Source organism: Mesoplodon mirus (genome assembly GCF_964341445.2).
Source record: "Mesoplodon mirus genome assembly, chromosome: 7".
Classification (NCBI taxonomy): domain Eukaryota; kingdom Metazoa; phylum Chordata; class Mammalia; order Artiodactyla; family Ziphiidae; genus Mesoplodon; species Mesoplodon mirus.
In genome coordinates, this window is record NC_138983.1 from 10138783 (window position 1) to 10159751 (window position 20969).

The window sequence follows — 20969 nt, forward strand, 5'->3', positions numbered from 1 at the left end:
CCGTCTCCCCAGTGTATTCTCACAGACCCATGTGGTGCAACTATTAGCCCTATTTTATGGATGAGAAAAGTGAGGCCCAAAGGTGTCAAGTAACTGGCCGAGGCCAAACAGCTAGGTAGTGGCAGAGGCAGGATCAGAATTTAAGTCTAGGATTCTTCCCTGGATGCTGTGGGCCAGACCCTGCCTCTTTAGTATCAGGCCTCCAAAGCAGGACCCAGCAGAAGTGTGGGCTCCCTGGGTACACCTCTGAGATTCGGGGGTTACTGGGTCTCCACTGTGAGGAGGTGGGCAGAGAGAGGGCTGCAGCTGCCTTCTAGGAGTTTGCCGTTGTGTCCTTTCTGGGGAGATAACGTCTGTTAATGTGCTTTTACCTTGTCCAGACTCTTGTCCTCTGTAGATGAGGAAGGGGAAGCCTGGGGCGGGGGTAGCTGCAGGGTTGGGGACAGGGTGGCAGAACAGGTTGCTCCTGGTCTGGCCCATCAGCAGGCTCTGCTGTTGCCCTGCGCAGCTGCCTTCCGGCCCATCTCTGAGCCTGCCTCTCCTACATCAAGAGGATGCTGAGCCTGAGTCTCTTGCTACATGGATGGTGGCGAGGAGAGAGGTGTGTTTGTTCTGTCACGTGAGCTGCACAAACAGCTTCCTCAGCATTTTATTAATAATTCAGCTCATGGCCAAGAAAGCGGGGTAGGGGGGACAGGAGCTGTGGGGAGATAGCAGCACTGGAGACCATGGCAGGTGGAGGCCAGAGGGGAACCCAGGAGCCCTGCCTCCTGCCGTGACCTAGCAACAGAGCCAGGTGGCCTCAGGGGCCCTGTTTAGGAGTGTGCAGGCCTGGCATCTGCTTCTGTGGGACAGAACGTCCCTCCCTGCTTCGCATCCCTCCCAAAGTGGACCCAGGACACCTGGACGCTGAAGACAGCACCAGATCAGAAGCAGGCCTGAGGGGTCCACAGCAAGCACTGTGACAGTCCTTGGAGAACCAGGTGCTGCCAGCATTTCCTGCCACGACATGGAACCCAGGACACAGGGGCCAGCAGCGTCAGAGAATGAGAGTGGGATGGGAAGGGGAGAGGCCAAATCCCCAGGCCCTCATCTGGGAGGGACCAGGCAGAACAGGGGTGATTCACATGCTCTGATCTCCTTTCTCAGAGGACCTGCTCACTCCCCCAGGCTTCTTTTCCTGCTTGTGCCAAGCCCTCTGTGAGTGCTCAGAAGACAGGAACTCACAGTTGGCTTGGCTCTCAATGATGCTCCAGCAGGAGAGAATAGCTTTCAAATTCAAGAGAATGTTTCAAGGTTAGACATTTAGAAGAACTTCCCTGACAGGCAAAACATGGGAATGGGGAGTATGTGGTGTCCCTGTTAAGGATAAACTAATGACAGTAAATGGCATTCAAAATCGATCAAGAATAAGTTCTGGGCTCCAAGTACAGAACTTGGTGGCGGGGAGGGATGAACTCTTTGCTCTTCACTAGGGCAGTGAGAGAGGCGGCTGGGGGTGCGAGCAAGAGCAAGGCAAGCCTGGAGACCCTGGAGTCCCAGCCTGTTGGCTTGGTTCTCTGGGGTTTGCCAAAAAGGGGTGTGTGGATAGTGCCTGAATTCTTGGCTGCATGTGGATGAGACTGGCTGCAGGGTGTGTGAAATATAATGGCCCTTGACCAGGGGATGAGGAGCTGAGATTTCTGGCCACTGAGGAATTATGGGCTAGAACCTACAGTTGACTTTTTTCCTTCCCTTTTTAATTAGAACATTCAATCCAAGGAAATCTGTCCTCCACCGGGACAGTCTTGATGGAGGTTTGCTTGGGGGAATTTCCTTGTCTGTTTCTCAACCAGAAAAGCTGTGGGTGGAGGTGAATGTGTGTGTGTGTGTGTGTGTGTGTGTGTGTGTGTGTAACTGGCTCCATGTGAGTTCAAGGCAATGGTTTGTGTGTGTCAGTGTGTTGAGGGAGACTTGAGATGGAGGCTTGCCCCTGTGGATGCTGTGGGAAGGTGGAGGTGTGGCTGGGTGTGAGCTGAGCAGTATAGAGTCTGCTTCTCGAGGTGACAGTAGAAATCCTTGACTCTGGAAAGCCTGGTTCACCTGTGAACTGCATTCTCAGTGGAGGGGAGGGGAGGATGCTGTGGCAGGCCCAGGGCTTTTGCCCTCCTGCTTATTCCCTTCAGTTCAGGGTAGGGGCATGCCCTGTATTGTGTGAGGCTCCAGCGTCAGTATCTCGTGGTGTAGGAGGTTTATTTGTGTGCCTGTGTGTGTGTGTGTGTGTGTGTGAGGAGGGGGTGTACCTGAAACCACCAGTGGTTCAGTTCCAGGCTTTTTTTTTTTTTTTTTTTTTTTGCGGTACGTGGGCCTCTCACTGCTGTGGCCTCTCCCGTTGTGGAGCACAGGCTCCGGACACGCAGGCTCAGCGGCCATGGCTCACAGGCCCAGCCGCTCCGCCACATGTGGGATCTTCCCGGACCAGGGCACGAACCCGTGTCCCCTGCATCGGCAGGCGGACTCTCAACCACTTGGCCACCAGGGAAGCCCCCAGTTCCAGACTTTTAAAAGCCCTGGGATATGGGCCCCTTCTCCTCCCTGCCCCAGAATCAAACAGTTCCAGTTCTGTAGAGAAAGGAGAATTAGGGTTCACCTGATTTGGACTGTGCTGAGCTTACAGAGGGACAGAGAGGGCCAAGTGAGCCCCAGGGTTGGAAGGGGAAGGAGGCCTTTCCTTCTTACCCCGTGAAGTGCTGGGGTCAAGGAAAAGGAGGGGGTCACTGGAGGAGTGGAGCGAGAGAAGCAGGGGCAGAGGCTGAAAGGTCTGTTTTCTTCTATTGTGCGGCTGGGTTAAGTGGGGAGGGTCACTAGGCCTAGTCCCTCATAGAGGGTGGAGCTCCTAGACTCCAGCTGTGCGCAAGCTCTGGTGATGGCCAGAGTGGTGGACCCAGGCTCAGCGCTGGCAAAAATCCACTCCTGGTTTTTACACACGCCAGCTCCCCTTCCCGGGACGCCGCGCTGTCGAGTCCGGAGCTGACGCCCTGCAGCCGCCACCGAGCGGAAAACCCGGAGTGGATCTCCACGCCTTTTGGAACGGAGTCAAAGGGCACCTCGGAGGAGGTGGCCGGCTCCGCCGCCCTGCGGGGTTCGAAGCCGCTGCCATCAGGGGCGCACCGGCGGGGTGGGTCTATCAGTGCGGCGGGACCCGCAGGCCCAAAGAGCCCAGCCGGCGGGCTCCGTGCCCTCCCTGCAGGGGCTGCGGGCGGGGCGCGGGGCGGCGGTGGTGCCCTCGGGGCGGCGGCGGGCGCGGGCTGCAGTGCGGCGCGCGGCCGGCAGCGGGCAGCAGGCGGTGGCAGAGGCGCTCGGCAGCGGGCGGGCGGCGCCGGCGGTGCCCCGGGCGCGCTCACACACGAGCTCACACACACATACACACGGCCTCGTACACACTCACACACGCTCCGGCGCGCACACGCGGCGCGCAGGCCGGAGGGAGGAGGCTCGGCGCGGCTCGGCGGCGGCTGCAGCGTGCTCGGCGGGCGGGCGGGAGGGCTGGCGGGCGGCCCCCGCTCCCCGGCTCGGCGGCTCTGTGCAGCCCGCGCGGCCCCCGCCCTCGGACCCGCCCCCGGGGGTCGCCCGGCCCCATGCCCTGCAGCGGCGGCGGAGCAACGCGCGGCCACGGGCGGCTCTGAAGAGCCCGGAGGGAGCCGGCGACGAGGGGACCATGTACCGGGACCCGGAGGCGGCCAGCCCAGGTAAGCGAGGCCCCGCGCGGGCTGGGGCGCCCCGAACCGGCGGGCAGGACGGCGGCAGCGCCGGGAGCCGTCTCGGAGCCCCAGCCCGGGGCTGCTGTCCGCCGGAGCCGCACGGACTCCCCCCACCCAGGGTCACCCCACACCGGGGGCGCGGGCTTGAGCGGCAGCAGCTCGGACCCCGACCCCCCGCAGTCCGGGCACTGCCAAGCTTGATGCCGGGCGCCGGCTTTGCAGTGTCCCCACAAGGACCTCCCCCCCACCCCCAGCAGCCCAAGGACAACGTGTGTGGCGGAGCGAGGAGCCGCTGCCCCCGCAGTGCCCTCAGAGGCACCCCCGGGTCCCCAGCACCAGTGCCTCCCGGGTGCCAGTGCTAGGGGACCCCAGAACAAGGATCCCGGGCAGCTTTCGGCCAAGGTTGTGGGCACCGGGAAGCAGAGTGACATCGGCGGTGCCAACTGTGAATTGAGAGGGTGCCAGGGGGCAAGTGGGAATCTGGTGCAGCAGCAGGGGAGGGGGGCTTCTAGGGGGTGGTGAGCCACAGGAGCGTTGAGGAGGGAGGGAGGGAGGGGTACCTGAAGGAAAAAAGAGCACAGATTGGTGAGAATAGGGGTACCAGGGGAATGTTCTCCTGGGCTTGGGGAGGGGGGAAGCAAAGAACCCCAAACTCACTCCAGTCCTGTCAGGGTTGGCAGGGGGAGAGGCCGTGCTCCTTTGCATTTCTCCTGAGCCCAAGCCGGGGAGTGGCCTGGGAGCCCACGTCTGCCTGGCATCCTGGAAGCCAAGCCAAGGAATCTTTCCACCTTCCTCGGGAAATTGCTCTGCCATTTCCTCCTTGGCTCCGGACGCCTCCTCACACAGCGCCCACCTGTAGGCAGGTCCCCTGCAGCTCCTGCCCAGTCTCAGTCTCCGCTCCCACCTGGGGTGCCCCACCCCTGACCCAGCACCCGCAATCTGCCAGTTCTGGCAGCAGGGTCTCTGCTTCTGGGTTTCTGGGTTTCTTTCTGATGCTGAAAGCACGACACCTCAGCCTGAGGACTTGCTCCCGGACGAAGAGCCTCTAGGCTTACTCCTGCTAACCTCTGGGGGTTGGGCGTCCTGGGGGAAGGGATAGCTCGAAGGCCCTCCACAGAAGGGGCCTAGATCTAGCCCCAAGGCTTTTGAGGGCAGTCCAGTGGGCGCCGGCTTTGTCCACTGTTGCCCCAGCCCCACAGCTGCTCTTTCCCTCTAGGGGCAGCCTCAGCCTGTCACTGCCTCCATTCTTACCCTCATCAAGTCATGGCAGCCCGAGCCCACTGAGGAGGACCTCCTGGGTGCCAGGCATTGCACTCATTCAGCGCTTGCGTGTATGGGTGAAAGAGACTCAGTCTCCCTCTCTGGAACCTCATGCCCATCTATGAATGTCCTCTAGGTAATGGCAGAAGGGACATTGCCTTTGGAGACCCCTCCCTTCCTCTCTCTGGACCCAGGTCACCTACCCTGGCATCTTTCCCCAAGAGACTGCCAGCTTCCAGCACTTGGACCAAAGACAGAGGTGTTCTCTTGCTTGGATCACCCTCTCAGAAGCCAACAGCTTAGTTCAGAGACCAGCTCCAGGGTATGAAGATGGAAGGGGGGATGCAGTGAGGACACTCCCCTCCCCCTGCGCTGCCAGGCTGGCAGCCTCCCCTTTCCTGTTAGGCCAGTGACCTGGGGCCCTGCCCTCGTCCCCTCTCCCTCCCTCCGTTTTCCTCCCACGCCTGGGCACCATGACATCACCACTCCTCCAAGCACCTCTGCCCTCTCCATGGAGGCCAACTTGATGTGCTTGGCATCATCTGGGCAAAGGGCCTGGAACCCAGCGCTGCCCCTGGTGTGCTGGTGACCCCCAGACTTTTCCCTCTCCCCCTTGAATGGGCCTTGCTCTCTGGGCTGGAGACCTGTCTTGCCCACTCTGGTTGCAGGACCCACTAGTCCCGTGGCAGGGGCAATTCTGACCGGGAAACAGACCAGCCTTACGTTTACTTCTCTCTGATGTGGACAGTGGGCTGGATGGGGTCAGACATAGGCTGGAGAGGGCAGAATTTGCTTTTGATCCTAGTCCCCTGGGGATCTCTGAGGGGCCAGGGGGTTGGGGGCCTCAATCTGGCCTCTGTGCCCCCTGGCATCCCTGCCCACCTCCTATAATCCCTACAGCTCCAAGCCAGACTTCCCACCACCACCCCTCCACCCCAGCTCACCCCAGTCTCCCCAGACCCTGCTCCCCCAGGCAGGGTATGTGTCCCCCAAGGCAGGCACCAGGTGGGAGTAAGATATGCAAATTAATTCTCGTGTGATTCAGGCCCATCCGTCTGGTCCCCCAAAGGCCAGTACCATTTACATCCTCATCCCCTCATCCCACTGCCTGGAACACCTGTGGCCCAATCTTTAAAAAAAAATCTTAATCTCCTGTCCTCTTGTCCCAGGATGGTTCCAGAAGGTCCCTGTGTACCCCCTCCTTCAGCCCATGCGCTCTGCAAGTCCCCACAGGGCTCAGCCTGCTGCTAAGACCCTTATCCTGACAGGGGACAGGAGCAGTTCCCTCCCCTTGTGGGCCCCTAGCCTCCAGGCAATTCTCTTCCTTTTGTGGCTGAAGCAAGGGACTGTGGGGAAAAGCCACAGCCCAGTGAAGAACGAAGACCCGCCCCCCGCCCTTGCTTCTGCTCCAAACTCTGCCTCGCCTCCCCCCAGCCATGCCTGCAATCCCCCCTCTGTCCCCTCCAATAGACATGCGGCCCTCTCCCGGCCCTCCGCCTCCATCCTCTGTCCATCCCAAAGCTGGCCTGGCCAGGCCTCCCTGTGTCCCTGTCCCCCGGCAGGGCAGGGCCTCGGCAGGCCCGCAGGGGTCAGTGTTGCCGTGGGCAGGCAGGACGGCAGCAGGGAGAGAGGGAGGGAGAGGTGACCTTGCGGGTGAGTAAGGCCAGAGAGGCGAAGTCTGGGCTGGTGCAGCAGCTCTGGGAGAGGGTTCAGGTCCTGAGGACTGCCAGCCCTGCCCCCAGCCCTCTATGAACTTGTCCTTGGGGATAGCAGTGCTTGAAGTCTTCTCTGTCTGTCCCACCTGTTAGTGGGCTCTGCCCCCTACAGCAACTCTTCCAGGCAGGTCATTCCTAGGGAGTGTGGGGGACCCTCTGCATGGGCCAGGGGGCCTTGGCACATAGGGTCTTCTCTCTCAAGGCAGGAGGATCCACACGATTGTCCAGGCCAACCCTCCACCCACTGGGCACAAGTTAGGGACAGAGGCTGTTGGGTGGCGCGTGGCGCAGGAATGGGGGCTGAAAGGGCAGATCAGCGGTGTACGCTGTGAGGGCCATCAAGTTTAGGGACAGGGACTGGCGTGTGGGACTGTCCAAGGAGACCTGACGGACCATTTCACTGACAAACCCTCCCCCCACCCCCAGCTACCCCATCTGCACCGGCCCAGACCTCCCTGGCCTGCCTCCTGGGCTTGACTCACAGTCTGGGACTGAAGATCAAGTGACCCCCAGCGGGCCATGGCTGTGAGGGGCACTTGGGACAGAATAGGTCCAAAATGCAGGGCTGGATGTATGACTTCTGCAGGGTTTGGGTCAGGGTAGCCAGTGCCTCCAAGCTGTAGCATTTCCAGGGAGACAGGACTGCCCCCTGCCCCTCGGCCTTGGATCGTGCTGTTCAGTGGCCTTGTGGGGACAGCTTGACCGATAGGCTGGGTGCTCAGGACTGGGGGATGGTGGAGAGGGAGAGAGCCTCAAAGCGCCTCCTGGTCGGGGAAGAGGGGCTAGAGCAGGCTGGACTGGGGTGGGAACCCACAGGCCAGCAGGTGACAGGTGAGGGGCAGCTGGAAGGCAGAGGAACAGGTGGGTGTCAGGCGAACAAAGACAGGCCCCGGACAGCTGGGCCCTGCCCCTGGCTGACCCCAAGCTCAGGCCCAAGGGGCACTGCAGGCCACATAGAGTGATGGTGGAGGACTGTCCCCTTCTTACCCTCTCCAGCCCTGCCTGAGGCACAGGCAGAGGAGGAGCGTGTGGGCCCCCCCTTCCCACTCCTCCTTTCCCCACCCGCACTCCCCGCCCACCCACCCCCATTCTCTCAGGGGCTTTGAATCTTTATTGAATCTGATGGACAGTTCTCAATAACTGCTTCACACAGGGGAGTGAGGCTGGGACCAGCAGGAAGAGGAGCGGTAAGGGGGGCCTCGTGGTGTGGGGGGGGGCCTCGGGGTCGGGGGGGCGTGCGGGAGGCCCAGTCCTGAGCAGAGGACTCTTGGCTGGAAGAGCAGCTGGCTGCCCAGGCTCCTCAGAGGCACGGAGGCATCTCAGGTGGGCACGGGCAGCCCTGCGTGGAGCCGGCGCCCTGTCCCCTGGGCAGTGCCGGGCAGGTGGCACATGCCGCCGGTAAGGTCAGCGCTCTCTGTTGGAGCTGTCACTGGTCTGGCCAGGTGCCAGAGCCAGCCTGTGCCAGGCCGGCCCGGGTGCCCACCTGCCTTGCCAGGGGACCCCAGCCAGTGGTGCCGGGTGGACCTTGCCAGTTCCATGGATGTGGATGTCCCTGACCTTCCGGGCAGAAGGGGCAGCCTTGCTGGGCCCTGTCCAACTTGTGTCTGGAGGGCAGGACTTCGGTCTCACCCAGCAGAATTCCCCAGGGGTTGGAATGGAGTTGGCAGGCAGCATGGGACCTGTGGAAGGGGCTGGACGGCGCCCAGAGCCTGTGCCTGGAACTCTGGACCCAGATGGTCAGAAAGTGGGCTGGCACGTCGGGCCTGCCCTGGGGGACTCGGCAGCTTCTGCCTGGAGGAGCCCCTTGGAAGAGGTGTGTCGCCTGTGAGGCTGGGCTGGGAGCCGACCGGTGTGGTGATCTGGGACGGTATGGTGATTTGGGGAGTTGACGTGTCCAAGGGATTGAGTGTGTGGGGCTGCAGCACCCAGGGAGCGGGAGGGCGGGGCCGGTGCACAGAAGCGCTACGCTGCGTGTGCACCGGGGTGTGCGCGGGTGACACCTGGACGGCCGTAATCGCTGTGCTCGCCTGAGCTCCGTGCCCGCTGTAAACAGCAGCTAACGAGTGGATTTGCAGCGAGGTGCGTCGAGGTGCCCGGGGAGCTGTGACAGAAAGCGTTGGGGGAGGGCAGCTCCCCTGGCCCTGTACCCAGCCAGGCGGGGCCTGTGCCCTCCAGGGGCCCTGCCTGCCCCCTGCCACACCCTCCCACCTGCCAGCTTGGCCACCTCCGAGGGTTCCATCTGCTGGGAGCAGGGCCTCACCTGGCTGTGTGGCATGCACGGGCGTGGATGGGGGGTGGGGGGGGTGGGGCTTTGGCCTGTACAGATACAGGCATGTCCACGATAGCGTGTGGGTCTGTCCGTGTGTGTGTGTGTGTGTGTGTGTGTGTGTGTGTGTATGTACCCCTTCCCAGAGCCCTAAGAGAACTGCCCACCCAACCCCAATCTTGGTAGTGGCCCTCCTTCTTCGATGCCCTTCCTGGAGTGCAGGAAGTTGCAGTTCTCCAGCTGGCTCGGGGAGAAAAGGGGGTGACCCTTTCTGCCCATCGGAGGAGGCAGGCGGGAGATGTCTGAGCCCCAGCTGGGAGTTGCTGGTTGCATCAGAGAAAGGGGAGAACTTTGGGCCTAGAGAACCCCAAAACCCCAGCCCTGTGGTTCTAGAGCCCTCAGGAGCCCCCAAAATGAGAGAGGTGGGGTGCCAAGGGGTCTGTCCTAGCAGGTCCGTCTCACAGGGCTAGCTGGCGAAGCGAGCACCCTGCCTCCAGCCAGGCGGGGTGGTGGGTGTGGGAGGCCCCGAGGGGTGCCTGCTTGAGGCCCTCCACGAGGGGAGCAGAGGACAGAGCTGTGTGGCGAATGTGTCCAATTAAATTACTTCAAACCCTGCCGTGGCAGATGCTCCCGGCGGGGCCCTGGGTACAAATTGGATCCGTCTCATTACCACGGGGTGGTGTCAGTGGGGCCAGAGAGTGGTGGCCAGATCAACCAGTGGCACGGCAGGCCCTCTCCTGCTCTGCCCAGCCTGGGCCTGCCGTGAAACCCTCGCGCACTCGCTCACTCCAGCCTGTCTCAGGCTCCTCAGGTCCACCGGGTCCAGATATCGGGGCTCCCTGTACACATCCTTGCCATCCCAACCCCAGTCCCTGGCAGCCCAAGGGCCCCTCTGAGCCCTCACTTTCTTTCTCCAGGAAAATGGGGGTCCCCTGCTTTATAGGGGGTTCAGCCTAAGGAAGCCCCTCTTAGGTCACCCAGCATACCCTGTTCCCTCCCCTGATAATAACAATAGGACAATAATAGCAAGTTCTTATTTGTGGAGCATGCAGTACGTGCTGCGCACTTTACGTCTGCGAAGCAGGGGATGGCTTGCTTAAGCTAGGTCTGTGGGGTCAAACAGCTTCTGGCGGAGACATTTGCGGCTGTGTCCCTGAAGCAAGTTACTCACCACCCTGGCCTCAGTTTCCTCCTCTGTTAAATGGGTATGATGATGGTTCTTACCTCCCATGGGGTTGGAGGATGAGATAAGGCAGAAAACATCTTTAGCAGAAAGCCCTGCACATAGTAAACACTCAGTCAACGGCAGCTGTTATCAACATCACCCTGCACCGAGTGATTGATGTGTGGGATGAGGGTTCCGGAAGCTCTGAGGAGGATAGGCCTGCCTCAGCCCTGGTGGAGGAGGCCTGGGGAGGGCTTCACTGAGGCAGAGTCTGTCAGTTACCATCAAAACAGCAAAGATGTGTGGAGCGTTCCATAGGTGCCACGACGTACGTTAGCTCGTCCGTCCTCAGACCACTCTGGGACGGGGGCACTTGCAGTTAGAAGTTGATTTGGGATTCCAGCCACACCACCAGACCCAGGAGCATGAGCGTTGGGTCCAGGGCTTTGGGTCTTGGAGGAAGAATAAGAGCTTGCCATGTGAGCAGGCAGGGAGGAGGCATTCTGCGTGGTGGGGACAGCACATGCAATGGCCCAGAGCTGTGACAGGTCTTGGCCAGTCGAGGCAGCAGTGAGTGTCTGAGCGTGGGGGGCGGGAAGGGAGTCCTTTAAATAGCAGGAGTTGAGGGTTGGGAGAGGTGGGCTGGGCCAGATTATGAAGGTCCTGGCATTCTGAAATAGGAAAGCTGGACTTTATTTATTTTTTTAATTAGGGCAATGGTGGGCCATGGATGGCTTTCAAGCATATCTCTATAAAGAACTTTAACTCGGTGGCAGTGTGGAGGGTGGGAAGCCTGGAGACAGGCCCATATCTGGAGCTGGAGGCCCAGCCATTAACATATCTTTTCCCACCTCTGCCCAGACCCTCCTCAGTCCCTCACCTGCACAAGGCTGTGTCCAAAGCACCCATACCAGGTGGTCTGGGACCCTGGCCTTCGAAAGCTTGTGGTGGGTAATGGGCAGTCAAGGGGACAGCCTGGCGCAGGTGGGCACAGATTTTCCCTCCCCACCGGGGGCTTACCTAGGGGGCTGGGGTATCAGAGAAAGCCTCCCAGGGAGAAATGTAGAGCCAAGGTGGACAGGCCCAGGGCCCAGCGAACGCAGTTAAGGTTCCTGAGAATCGCTCTGCACCCGCTGCCCCCACCGTGGGCATCAGGGCCCAGCCCTGGAGGAGCCGCACAGCTCAAGTTCCAGCTGCCAGGCCTGAGCTCCAGAGCCCCACCAGAGCCAACCTGTCTCCACAGCAACTAGGCAGGCCGCCCCCCTCCCTGTGCCCACGGCCCCTGGCACAGGGGCCCTTTCACAGCAGGGCCTGGGTACATCTTCCCACTTCCCTAGGGGGCCACCCCAGAGCAAACGCTCTCACACCCAGGCACTGGCAGCATGCAAGCATGTTGGCATTTGGGTCCATGTGCACACGTGATGTGTATGTGTGCCCTGCAGCAGGAAGCAGGGGGGTGGGGATGGTCTACGTTTTCTAACCACCTTAGCTGGGGATTTATTCCCCTGCGGGAGAGGGTCCAGCAGGCACCAAAGAGCCAGGCTGAACTATGGGCTCCTGCCTCAGGGATCATGGTAAGGAAGGCAGCCCAGAGAAGAAATAGTTAGGAGGATTTGCCGGTAAGGGAAAGCAGCAAAGGAGAATCTCTTAGTGCCTGGTGGGTCCACAGAGCGTCTTGTTCTTCACCTACATGTTTCATTTAATCTTCACAGCAGTCCCTCAGGGAGATATCATTACCACTGTCGTACAGATAAGGAAACTGAGGCCCAGAGAGGTGGCGTGTCTCACCAGGTCACTCAGTAGAGCGGGGATGAGATTGCAAGTCAGCTTCACTCCCAAACCTAGGTCTTAACCACTGGGCAACACTGTCCTGTGCCTCCCTTATCCCACTAGGATCTGAGCCAGCCTGTCTCTCGGCCCATCACTCGGAAGGGAGGGCTGGGCATCAGTATTGGCCCCAGCACCTGCTTTAGCGCTCGGTGTCCCCTAAAGCTTTGTTCTCAGGTCCCTGGAGTGGGGCGGAGCCTCCTTCCCACCCTGTCTCCTCTCCCTCTCTCCAGGCCCCATGGAAGGATCCTCTCACTCAAGGGGAGGCACCCCTTACTCCCTGCTTGGCACCTGCCAGCCCTGGAGGAGCCTGATGAATCGGCTGTGTGTGTACCCCCCGCACACAGAACCCCATTCCTCCCTCTCCAGCCCCCGCCTGGTTCGGGAGGTGTGAAGGGAGCGATTTCACAGCCTGTCAGCTGAGGCCTAAAAATACCCAGAACTCTTGAGATGCTTGGGCAGAGAGAGGAGAGAGCAGGGACCAGGGATGGGGTTGTAGGGGGTGCGATGGTAACTTGGGCAGAGAAGCCCTCTCGGCACCACAGTCCTGCTCGGGAGCGATGGGCAGAGCCACTGTCCCCTGGTCCCCCGTCTGGCTCCATATCTGGCAATGCAAAGGGGAGCTGGCATCTCTAGGGTCTTGAGAGCTCAGCTCTGGCACTCAGACCTAAGGGAGGGCTTAGTCTCAGACAGGAACCGTGGACCTCGGGCCCCCAGAGCCTCCGATCGATGCCTCTTTCTCCCTCTCCACCCCCAGGTTGGCTGGCATCTCTGGGCTGTGGGAGCCAGGCTGGGCGTGTGCCTGCTTCCTTCCTGGAGAAGGTGCCCGCTTCTGTTAGGGGAGAGGTGTGAGGAAGGCAGCGTGGATGGGGGTGCCGGCAGGTGCGGGATGTGACGTGCGAGCCACCCAGGCACTGGAGGGGGGCAGAGGAGAAGGGGTGTGGCGGCCCACATCACTACCACATGGCCATGTGCTGCAGCCTGGCACACGGCTTCCACGAGTCAGCCCAGAAAAGGGGGCCGTCCGTGTGTATGCGTGCATGTGGGCCTGCCAGAGCTGGCCTGTTCTTGTAGACATGGATGGCCGTGTGTGGCTATTCCAGACAGAAACTGGGTGGAAGCACAGGAGCGGGCGTGGAAGCATGAGCAAACGCATGTCGTGTCATGCAGACACATGATGGTGTGTGTGCTTCCCATGTGGAAATATGATGGCATGTGTGCCTGTGCAGAGGGACATAGGCAGATTTCTCTGGGGCACCAAGCAGGGGCTGAGAGAGTCATTAGGGAAACAATGCAGAGTAGCAGCCAGAGCAGGGGCTCTGCATCAAAAGCAATGGGGTGCGAATCCCAGATCGGCCACGTATTGATTAGCTTTGTGGCCTTGGGCAAGTTACTTAACCTTTCGTTGCCTCATTTCCCCAATGGAGACAATAATAGCTCCTACTTCAGAGGGCTGCTGGGAGGGTTCGCCGAGTTAATGTCCACACACTGCCTGGAACCGTGCCTGTCACAGAGTTAGCACAGTGCATACTAGCTCTTGTTATCTGGTCCTACCTTCTGATGATGTAGGTGGGAGCACCAGGCCAGAGAGGGCCAATGACATGCCCAAGGTCACACAGTATGTTAGTGGCAGAGCCAGGACTAGAACCCAGACTCCAGCACCTTAAGACAGGGCTTGTTCAAGTCGGAGACCTCCTTTGGGCCACAAGAAGCCTCCACAACACAGAACTGTAACCCCATTGGCATTTGGGGCCTAGATTCTGCCAGGGCTGGGCTGGGATCTTGGGAACTCTGGGATCTGAGCTGGGGTAGAGAGGTCCTCAAAGCAGTGGCCAGCCGCCTGAGTTAGAACCAGGCCACTGGTTAGTCTGCGGACTTTGCCAATTACTCAACCCTCCTGAGTCTCAGTTTCCTCCCTATAATAGAATAACAGTAATACATACTCTATAGGGTTATCGTGGGGATTAAATGAGATCTGCGTGTAATGTCTTAAGTGGTGAGAACACTGTACCTAGTAAGGGCTCAATAATGTTAGCTGCAGTTGTAACCCTTGCAGAACCCTCCCACCCAGTGCTCCATAAATGGTGACTTCCTTTGCTTCCCTTCCAGCCCCTGGCCACCCTCACTCCCTTCTGCCTGCCACCCCACGCTCCACAGAGCTTAGACTGATCAGGGGCTGACTTGCTGGCGACCAAGACCTGTGTTGTCTCCTGTTATTGGCTTTGCCCAGGAGGGAACAGGACCCACCACTGCAGCTTAGCCCCTGATCCCTTTTCACCTGGCCTCATCACTCACTGGCTCTATGACCTTGGACAAGCACTCTTCCCTCTCTGGGCCTTGATCCTCCCCCTGTAAAGTGGAGGGGCTGGACCACATGGCCCCAGAGCCCCTTGGTCATGTGGTTTTGTGACCCAGGAGGGTCCTGGCTTAGCCTGCTGGAGGGGGTGGCAGGTTGGCAGGAAGGAAAGTCTGCTGGCTGCCTTGGGTGAGTGGAGCATCTGGGGCCTGAGCCGGCTGGTGGCCTGCCATCATGCCCGCCTACACCTGTGGCTGCGTAGGAGGGCGTGCAGGCCCGACTGGCTGGGCACTGACATTGGGGGGGGCTCAAGGACAATGATGTAGAGAGGGCCCTTCCTGGGGCCCTGAGAGCCGCCACTCCAGTTGTCCTCCCCCGCTCGCCTCCCCTTCTCCCCAGGGATTTCCTTTAGCAATTCCTCCTTCTTCTCTCCTTCCCCTTTCTGGAGGCTCCCAGTATCCCCCCGCCTCTACCTCTTCCACTTCTGTAATCTTGACCATTTTCCAGGGTGCCTTCTTTCCTCCCTCTGCAGAAGGGAGATCTCTCCCTCCTCTTCTGTCTTCCTGCTTCCTGAGATGCCTCCTTTTTCTTCCCTGTGACGTGTCCCCGGTTCTCTGGATCCTCCCGGCTCCCCCTGCTGCTCCTGAGCCTAGGTCTCTCTCTTACTCTGCGTGGCACGTCTAGGCTCCTTCCAGCTTCTTGTCCCCTGGCTCTCTTCCACTTCAGAGTCCCTCCCCCCTCAGCATCCCCACCTCCCTTCTTCCCATTCCTTGGAGCCTCTTACTCCACCACCAGTCCCCCTGCCCTCATAAGTTTCCTGGCCTCCTTCAAACGATGGGGCCGATCCAGGCAGTTTCTGTGGCTGGTGCTGCTACCTAGTACCTCAAGAACCCCCCACCCCTGTGAGTTAAGTAAAGGGGTCAGCCCAGGGCCCAGGGACTGTCAATCTTGCCTCCTAATTAGCAGGAAGTAATTGCCTGGAAAAAAATTTCATTTAGAATGAGACTTGGAGACTCCAAGTTAGAGCTGAGCCAACAGATGGCCCCTAGAGAGCAGGAGAAGGGAAGCAGCTCAGGTCAGGGCCTCAGGAAGCCTGACCTGAGATGAAAGCCCTTAAGACCCACTTTCTGGCTTGCCTGCAGGACCCCAGCCTTGAAGAAGTGGCGAGAGAGAGCACTGGGCTGGGAGTCCCACCATCTTCATCTGACTTCTGGCTCCACTGCTCATTGTGTGACTTGGGACAAAACTTACTCCTTTGAGTCTTAGTTTTTTCTCTCCTGTAAAATCAAAGGAGGGCCTCAGTGCCATGAGGGCTGATTTGGACAGTGGCTATGAAAGCAATTTGCAGGCTTCAAAGTGCTGTGGGAGTGTGAGGTGCTACTGTCTTCCTCCATGTGGCTCTCAGCTGAGACGTGAGGATCGTGGAGTGGTGGGGTAGTCCTGGAAACACCTAAGTGGCACTGAGGCTTCCCGAAGAACATGGAAGGACGGTGAGGTAGACCCAGCTGAGCTGCAAGATTAAGGGCAGACAGATGTGGTTTCCCATGCCAGTCTCAACACTTGCATCACCCTGAGTGGTCGCCTCACCTCTCTGAGCTCCACTTTCCCGATCTGTACGATGCTGATCCTGATGCTTTCCTGGGAGAGGGAGGTTTGGTAAGGCTAAATGAGATAATGTTCGCAGAGCTTTTAGTACAGTGCTTGGCCTACAGTATGTGCTCAATATTTGATATTAGCTATGTCTACTGTAATTAAAGGATATTATCTTTACTCCATGCCTGGATCCAGAGAAGCTGATTTGGGGTGTTCTTCAGGTGGTTTTGTTTTGCTGTTTGTTTTTAGAAGAGGGGAATTTCTACACCCAGTGAGGCTAACCAAGCAGATCTGCTTCTCAGAGTGCCCCTACCCGTGGGGTGGGGTGGGAGGAGAGGAGTGGGCTGCAGCTGTGGGCTTCTCCCCCAACCCACACTTCTTCCTAGGCAAGAGCTGTGGGCAAGTTTCTTATGTGGGTGGGTGTGAGGTAGAGAGCCTCTGCCCCGGTGGAGGCGTATGACAGGTCTGTGTGTTCATCTCGTTAGGACTGGCCCAGCAGCGGGAGAAAAGGTTGGGTTTGTTTAAACAGGTCTACCACACCCACCTTGGAGGAGGGAACAGGACGTTCCACCTGGTAGGGTCCAGCAATGTGGTTTGAGTCTTTGCCTTGAATGGGGTAGCATGGCACCCCAGGGTGGCTGGAAAACAGTCAGACAGCCTGGAGCTTTTGGGTGTTGGGCAGCACTGCAAGCTCAGAGCTCCAGATTGCCCCGGGAGTGGGGAGGGGGCGGCGTCTGCCGCTCCTTCCCCACACGCCCAGCGCCACCGCTGGGGACCGTCTGTGTTCCTGCTCTGAGCGCAGTACCCGCGCCAGCCGCCAGGAGGCAGTGCGGCGGGGTCCCCTGAGGGAATGGGATGCGGCATTTACATTAGCGGGGAAACTCTTTTTGTCTGGAGTAGGGCTGCTGACTGGGGTTCTTGGTATATGCGGACCTCATCCAAGAAAGGGGGCTCTTGAGGTCGGGCTGCTCACTGCTGTGGCTTCAACTTCGGACTTCTCAGGGAGTGATTAGCAGAGTAAGGTAGGACCGCTACGCTGCAGTCCTGAAAAAGGTTCTGGTTTCCTGAATTCCGCTCGCCCGGGGCAATGCACGGGGTGGCCTGGAGGAGGGGGCAGCCTCGGGACTGAGTTTCTGTTTCAGCACCAAGGACAGAGGCCGTGGGCCGATCGTTGTTTCAGCACCGCGGACGGAGTTCAGAGCAGCGGGCTCTGTGGATCCATCCAAATATTTGTGGTGCAAACAATACCCCCAGAATATGGAAGAATGGCACCTCGAAGAGGGAGTCTCAGACACCTTATATTCTAACGAGGAGACTTGGGGCCAGGCAGTTGAGTTAGTTGACTAAGGTCACACAGCCACAGTGACAGTGGGTGGCAGAACTGGGTTCAGATCCACAGTGGTCTCTCTCCATCCATCTCTCCCACACCTAGATTCCCACTGGTGATATCCCTCCTTCCTGACCATCTCTGAGAGCAGCTTCACATTATGTTGCATCCCCGAGAGCCCTTGAGCTGGTGAAGATTAAGTGGACCCCCTCCGCCACCAAAAGCTCAAGTCAAGAATCTGAATCCCAGGATAGAAGATTCCTAGACCCTGTGGCTTTCATGGCTCCAAGCTTCAGGTGGGAGGGCGTCAGGGCAGGACAGGTGCCCTGTCCTGTAAGGAAGCCTATGACTTGGGGAGGCAGTGTTGAGTCATCAGCATGAGGAACTCTTAAGTGCTCTGAGATCCCCAGATAAAATACAGCACACCGTTCCAACCCCAGCTTCTTTGCAGCCGTGTATTATTAATAACATTAAGATGCTGATTTAGGCCAAGGCACAACAGTGCATTATTCATAAGAGTAACTAGTGGTCAAGGCCTGCACTGAATCATCACACGTCCCTGATTCTGCCGCCGCTCCACACTCCTGCTGGAGAGACCCTCCCGCTGAGCTCCTCCTTTTCCTGGGGTCCTGTTGCCCTGACAGACATGATCGTTTCCATGGCTGCCCAGACAGCTCATCAGCTTTGGGATCAGGGTGGGTGGCATGTTCCGGGCTAACTTCTGGCTGGACACCCTTCAGTCTGGGCTCCCTGCTCAGAGCTGGCACCTGGCCCTGTCTGTCCTGAATGGCTTTGACCCTGATGACTTCCATACTCAGCAGCTCTGTGGGGTCTACAGATGGCCTATTACCCCCGCACCCCCTCTTTTGAGGCTGAAGACTGAAGCCAGATGCACCAGGCTTTCCTAAGCCAGGAACTGTGGGAGTTTTGGCGGGGGGTGGCTATGGTGAAAGGAGGGGCTCACCAGGCAGAAGATGCCCCCATCACCTCCATTAAATATGACGATGGGGCTTCCCTGGTGGCGCAGTGGTTGACAGTCCACCTGCCGATGCAGGGGACACGGGTTCGTGCCCCGGTCCGGGAAGATCCCACATGCCGCGGAGCGGCTGGGCCCGTGAGCCATGGCCACTGAGCCTGCGCGTCCGGAGCCTGTGCTCCGCAATGGGAGAGGCCACAACAGTGAGAGGCCTGCGTACCGCAAAAAAAAAAAAAAAAATGACGATGGATTTAAAACCCTCGGTAGGCTCTGGAGCACTTCGTAAACTGTTCTGCACTGAACAAACCTGAGCCATTATTACCAAGGCCACGCTCTCTGCTGGAAGAGGTAGAGAAGGTGTGGATGAGGCCCTCGTAGCTCACCAGGCCCCGCTCCCTGATGAGGAGTCGGAGTGCTGTGGATCCTGACAGGTCCCTGTCCAATTTCTTGCTGGAACGGCTCCTGGCCCATCCGGATAATCCTTCATTCGCTGTTTACTCACTTGGCATCTCCTCTGAATTCTAAACCGTCTGCATCCAGGCGGCCTCTGCGGCCCCTGCCAGCACCCTCTCCCTAGCTCACTCACACATTATCTGTTTTTATTACAGTCAAGGTTGAGGAGGCTTGCTCTCACTAAGCCCCTATTTTCAGCTACTTGTAACTTTCCGAAACAATTTCCCTCAGGGCTCCTGTTTGCCAGCCTTGTTCCCGCCCCAGGTAAGGCCAACACTGCTTTCGAGGCCTGGAGCTTTGCCCGGCTGTCTGGGGTTCAGAGTTTAGCTCATTGGTTTTCTGTTGCTTTCTCCCACACTCTGCCTTTTTCTGGCTTTCTTGTGCGTGTTGGGTTGAGAAGAGGAAGGGAGGTGGGATAGGCACCGGAAATGTTCCCTGCCCATGTGCCCAAATAGCCCCGGGGCTGGTAGGCTCTGCCCTTGCCCTCCCACCTTCCCCCATTTCCATCTGCTCTCCGTGCACGTGGAGGGGTGCTTCCTGTGGAAACCTGTGACTCCAGCTTTCGCTGTTTTCCACCTCGAACGTCATCCTGCAGCCACCGAAGGATGGTGGGGGGAGGCGCTGGGGCATGATGCACTGTCGTGCAGAATCAAGTGGGAGGAGGCAGGACCAGGATGGGAATGTGATCCGCAGCATCACTGCTTTGTCTCTGGAATAGTGGTTGCACCCTAGTCCGCACCAGAGACACGGCCCTGGGAAAGTCCTCAGGTACCCCACCCGCCTCTTCTTCCTGCTCCTGCCCGGCCCCAGGCACCCAACCCCCAACCTGTTCTGAGACTTTGAGAACATCTGAGCATCTGTCTAATGAGGCTGCTTTACTGAGGCCAAGGGCTGGGGCAGTGGAGGTGGGAAGGAGCCGTGGCAAAGGTGTGTGGGTAAGAGGGGTCGCTAAAGTGCTTGGGGAAGTTCGTGGGGAAGTGGAAACCCTTTCCCTGGCTGCGTTTTGTTTTGTCTTCACTCCATTGCTTTCTTCCCTTCCGTCTATCCTCAGAGCAACTTATTTTAAGGCTTAGCTTCTATGGGGCACAGAGTTGAGGTCTTCCAGACTCCAGGCTCAATCCTAGCTTTGTCTCTCTTCTGCTGTGTGGGAAAGTGTTGACCCCTTCTGAGCCTCAGTTTCCTTCTTTGTAAAATGAGGATAAGAGGATTTACCTTCAGAGGGTGCTAAGGACTGAACGTGATTCAGTGCTGAGCATACATTAGTTACTATGACTAAAGGCACTTGGTGAGGAAAGCAAGGGCCTGGGATCTGAGGAGGACTCCAGGACGTTAGGAGGGTGTGGGGGTGATGGGACAACTTTGGACGGGCTAGATGTGGGGAGTGTGTGTGTCACCATCTGAGAGTGTCAGAGCAAGTGAATTCTGGGGAAAAGAGCCTATGTGCCCAGATTTCCAGCATGTCCGATGGCTCCTCTATATCGTGTCCTGGACTATGGGCTGTCGGAGACATCGAGCAATGAGGAGAACCTCTTGGCCCTGCTTGGAGGACAGGCCTACTCCCAAGAAAAGGAGGCTGGGCAGAAGGCAGTTCATTCAAGTTTGGAGACTGCTGTGAACGCTTGTCATCAGGGAGGGCTTCCTGGAGGAGGAAGGCTCACGTGGACCTTGAATAATTTCATGCATTTGTTTAGCACATATTTATCCAGCCTCTCCTATGTACCAGACCTTGGGCTACAGAGATGAGTGATCTGGGGGGTCTTAGCCCTCCAAGTGCTCCCAGTGGGGGAAAGACATACAAAATGTTAATTATTCATCCACAGTGATGAATTGTCATAGTTACAGGGGCAACAGAAAGGAATGTGGGAGGGAATGAAGACCATCTTTGTCTAGGGATCTTGAGAATAGAAAGAAGAGAATAGAAGGGAGGGCATTCCAGGCAGAGGGAAGAGCTTATGTGAAGTCTCAAGTGTGAAAGAGGCTGGCCTTCTTGAAGGAAGGAGGGAAGTGGGGTGTGGCTGGGTCACGCAGTGTAGCATGTTACAGAGTGCTGTCACGTGCTTCAGCTCAGAGGGGGACAGCCATAGCAGGGTCAAGGACAAGTTCAAGTTGCCTTAATTCTCCACACCTGTTTTTTCCTCTGTGCAATGGGGATAATAATGGTAAAGGTTGCGGAGATCACATGAGATGGTGCCTGTAGACTTCCTGGCACAGTGTCTGCCACAAAAGGCACGTGCTCAATGAGTGTTAGCTATTATTTGATCCTGACAACACCCCAGCAGGGCAGGGCAGGGGTTCTTATCATCATTTGAAGGTAAAACACTGAGGCCCAGAATGGGACTCACCCTGGGTCA

General features: G+C 58.4%; 1 protein-coding gene across 3 annotated transcripts in view; it reads left to right on the forward strand.

Moving 5' to 3' along the window:
* Positions 1-3412: 3412 nt before the first annotated feature.
* Positions 3413-20969, forward strand: part of SYT7 (synaptotagmin 7) — a gene marked incomplete at its 5' end in the record, with an annotated part of 59708 nt that continues 42151 nt past the window's right edge. For all 3 annotated transcript variants that reach the window (XM_082629064.1, XM_082629062.1, XM_082629063.1), the window contains one exon: positions 3413-3728. In XM_082629064.1, the coding sequence (XP_082485190.1) occupies positions 3698-3728 (31 nt within the window). The remainder of the gene's footprint in view (positions 3729-20969) is intronic.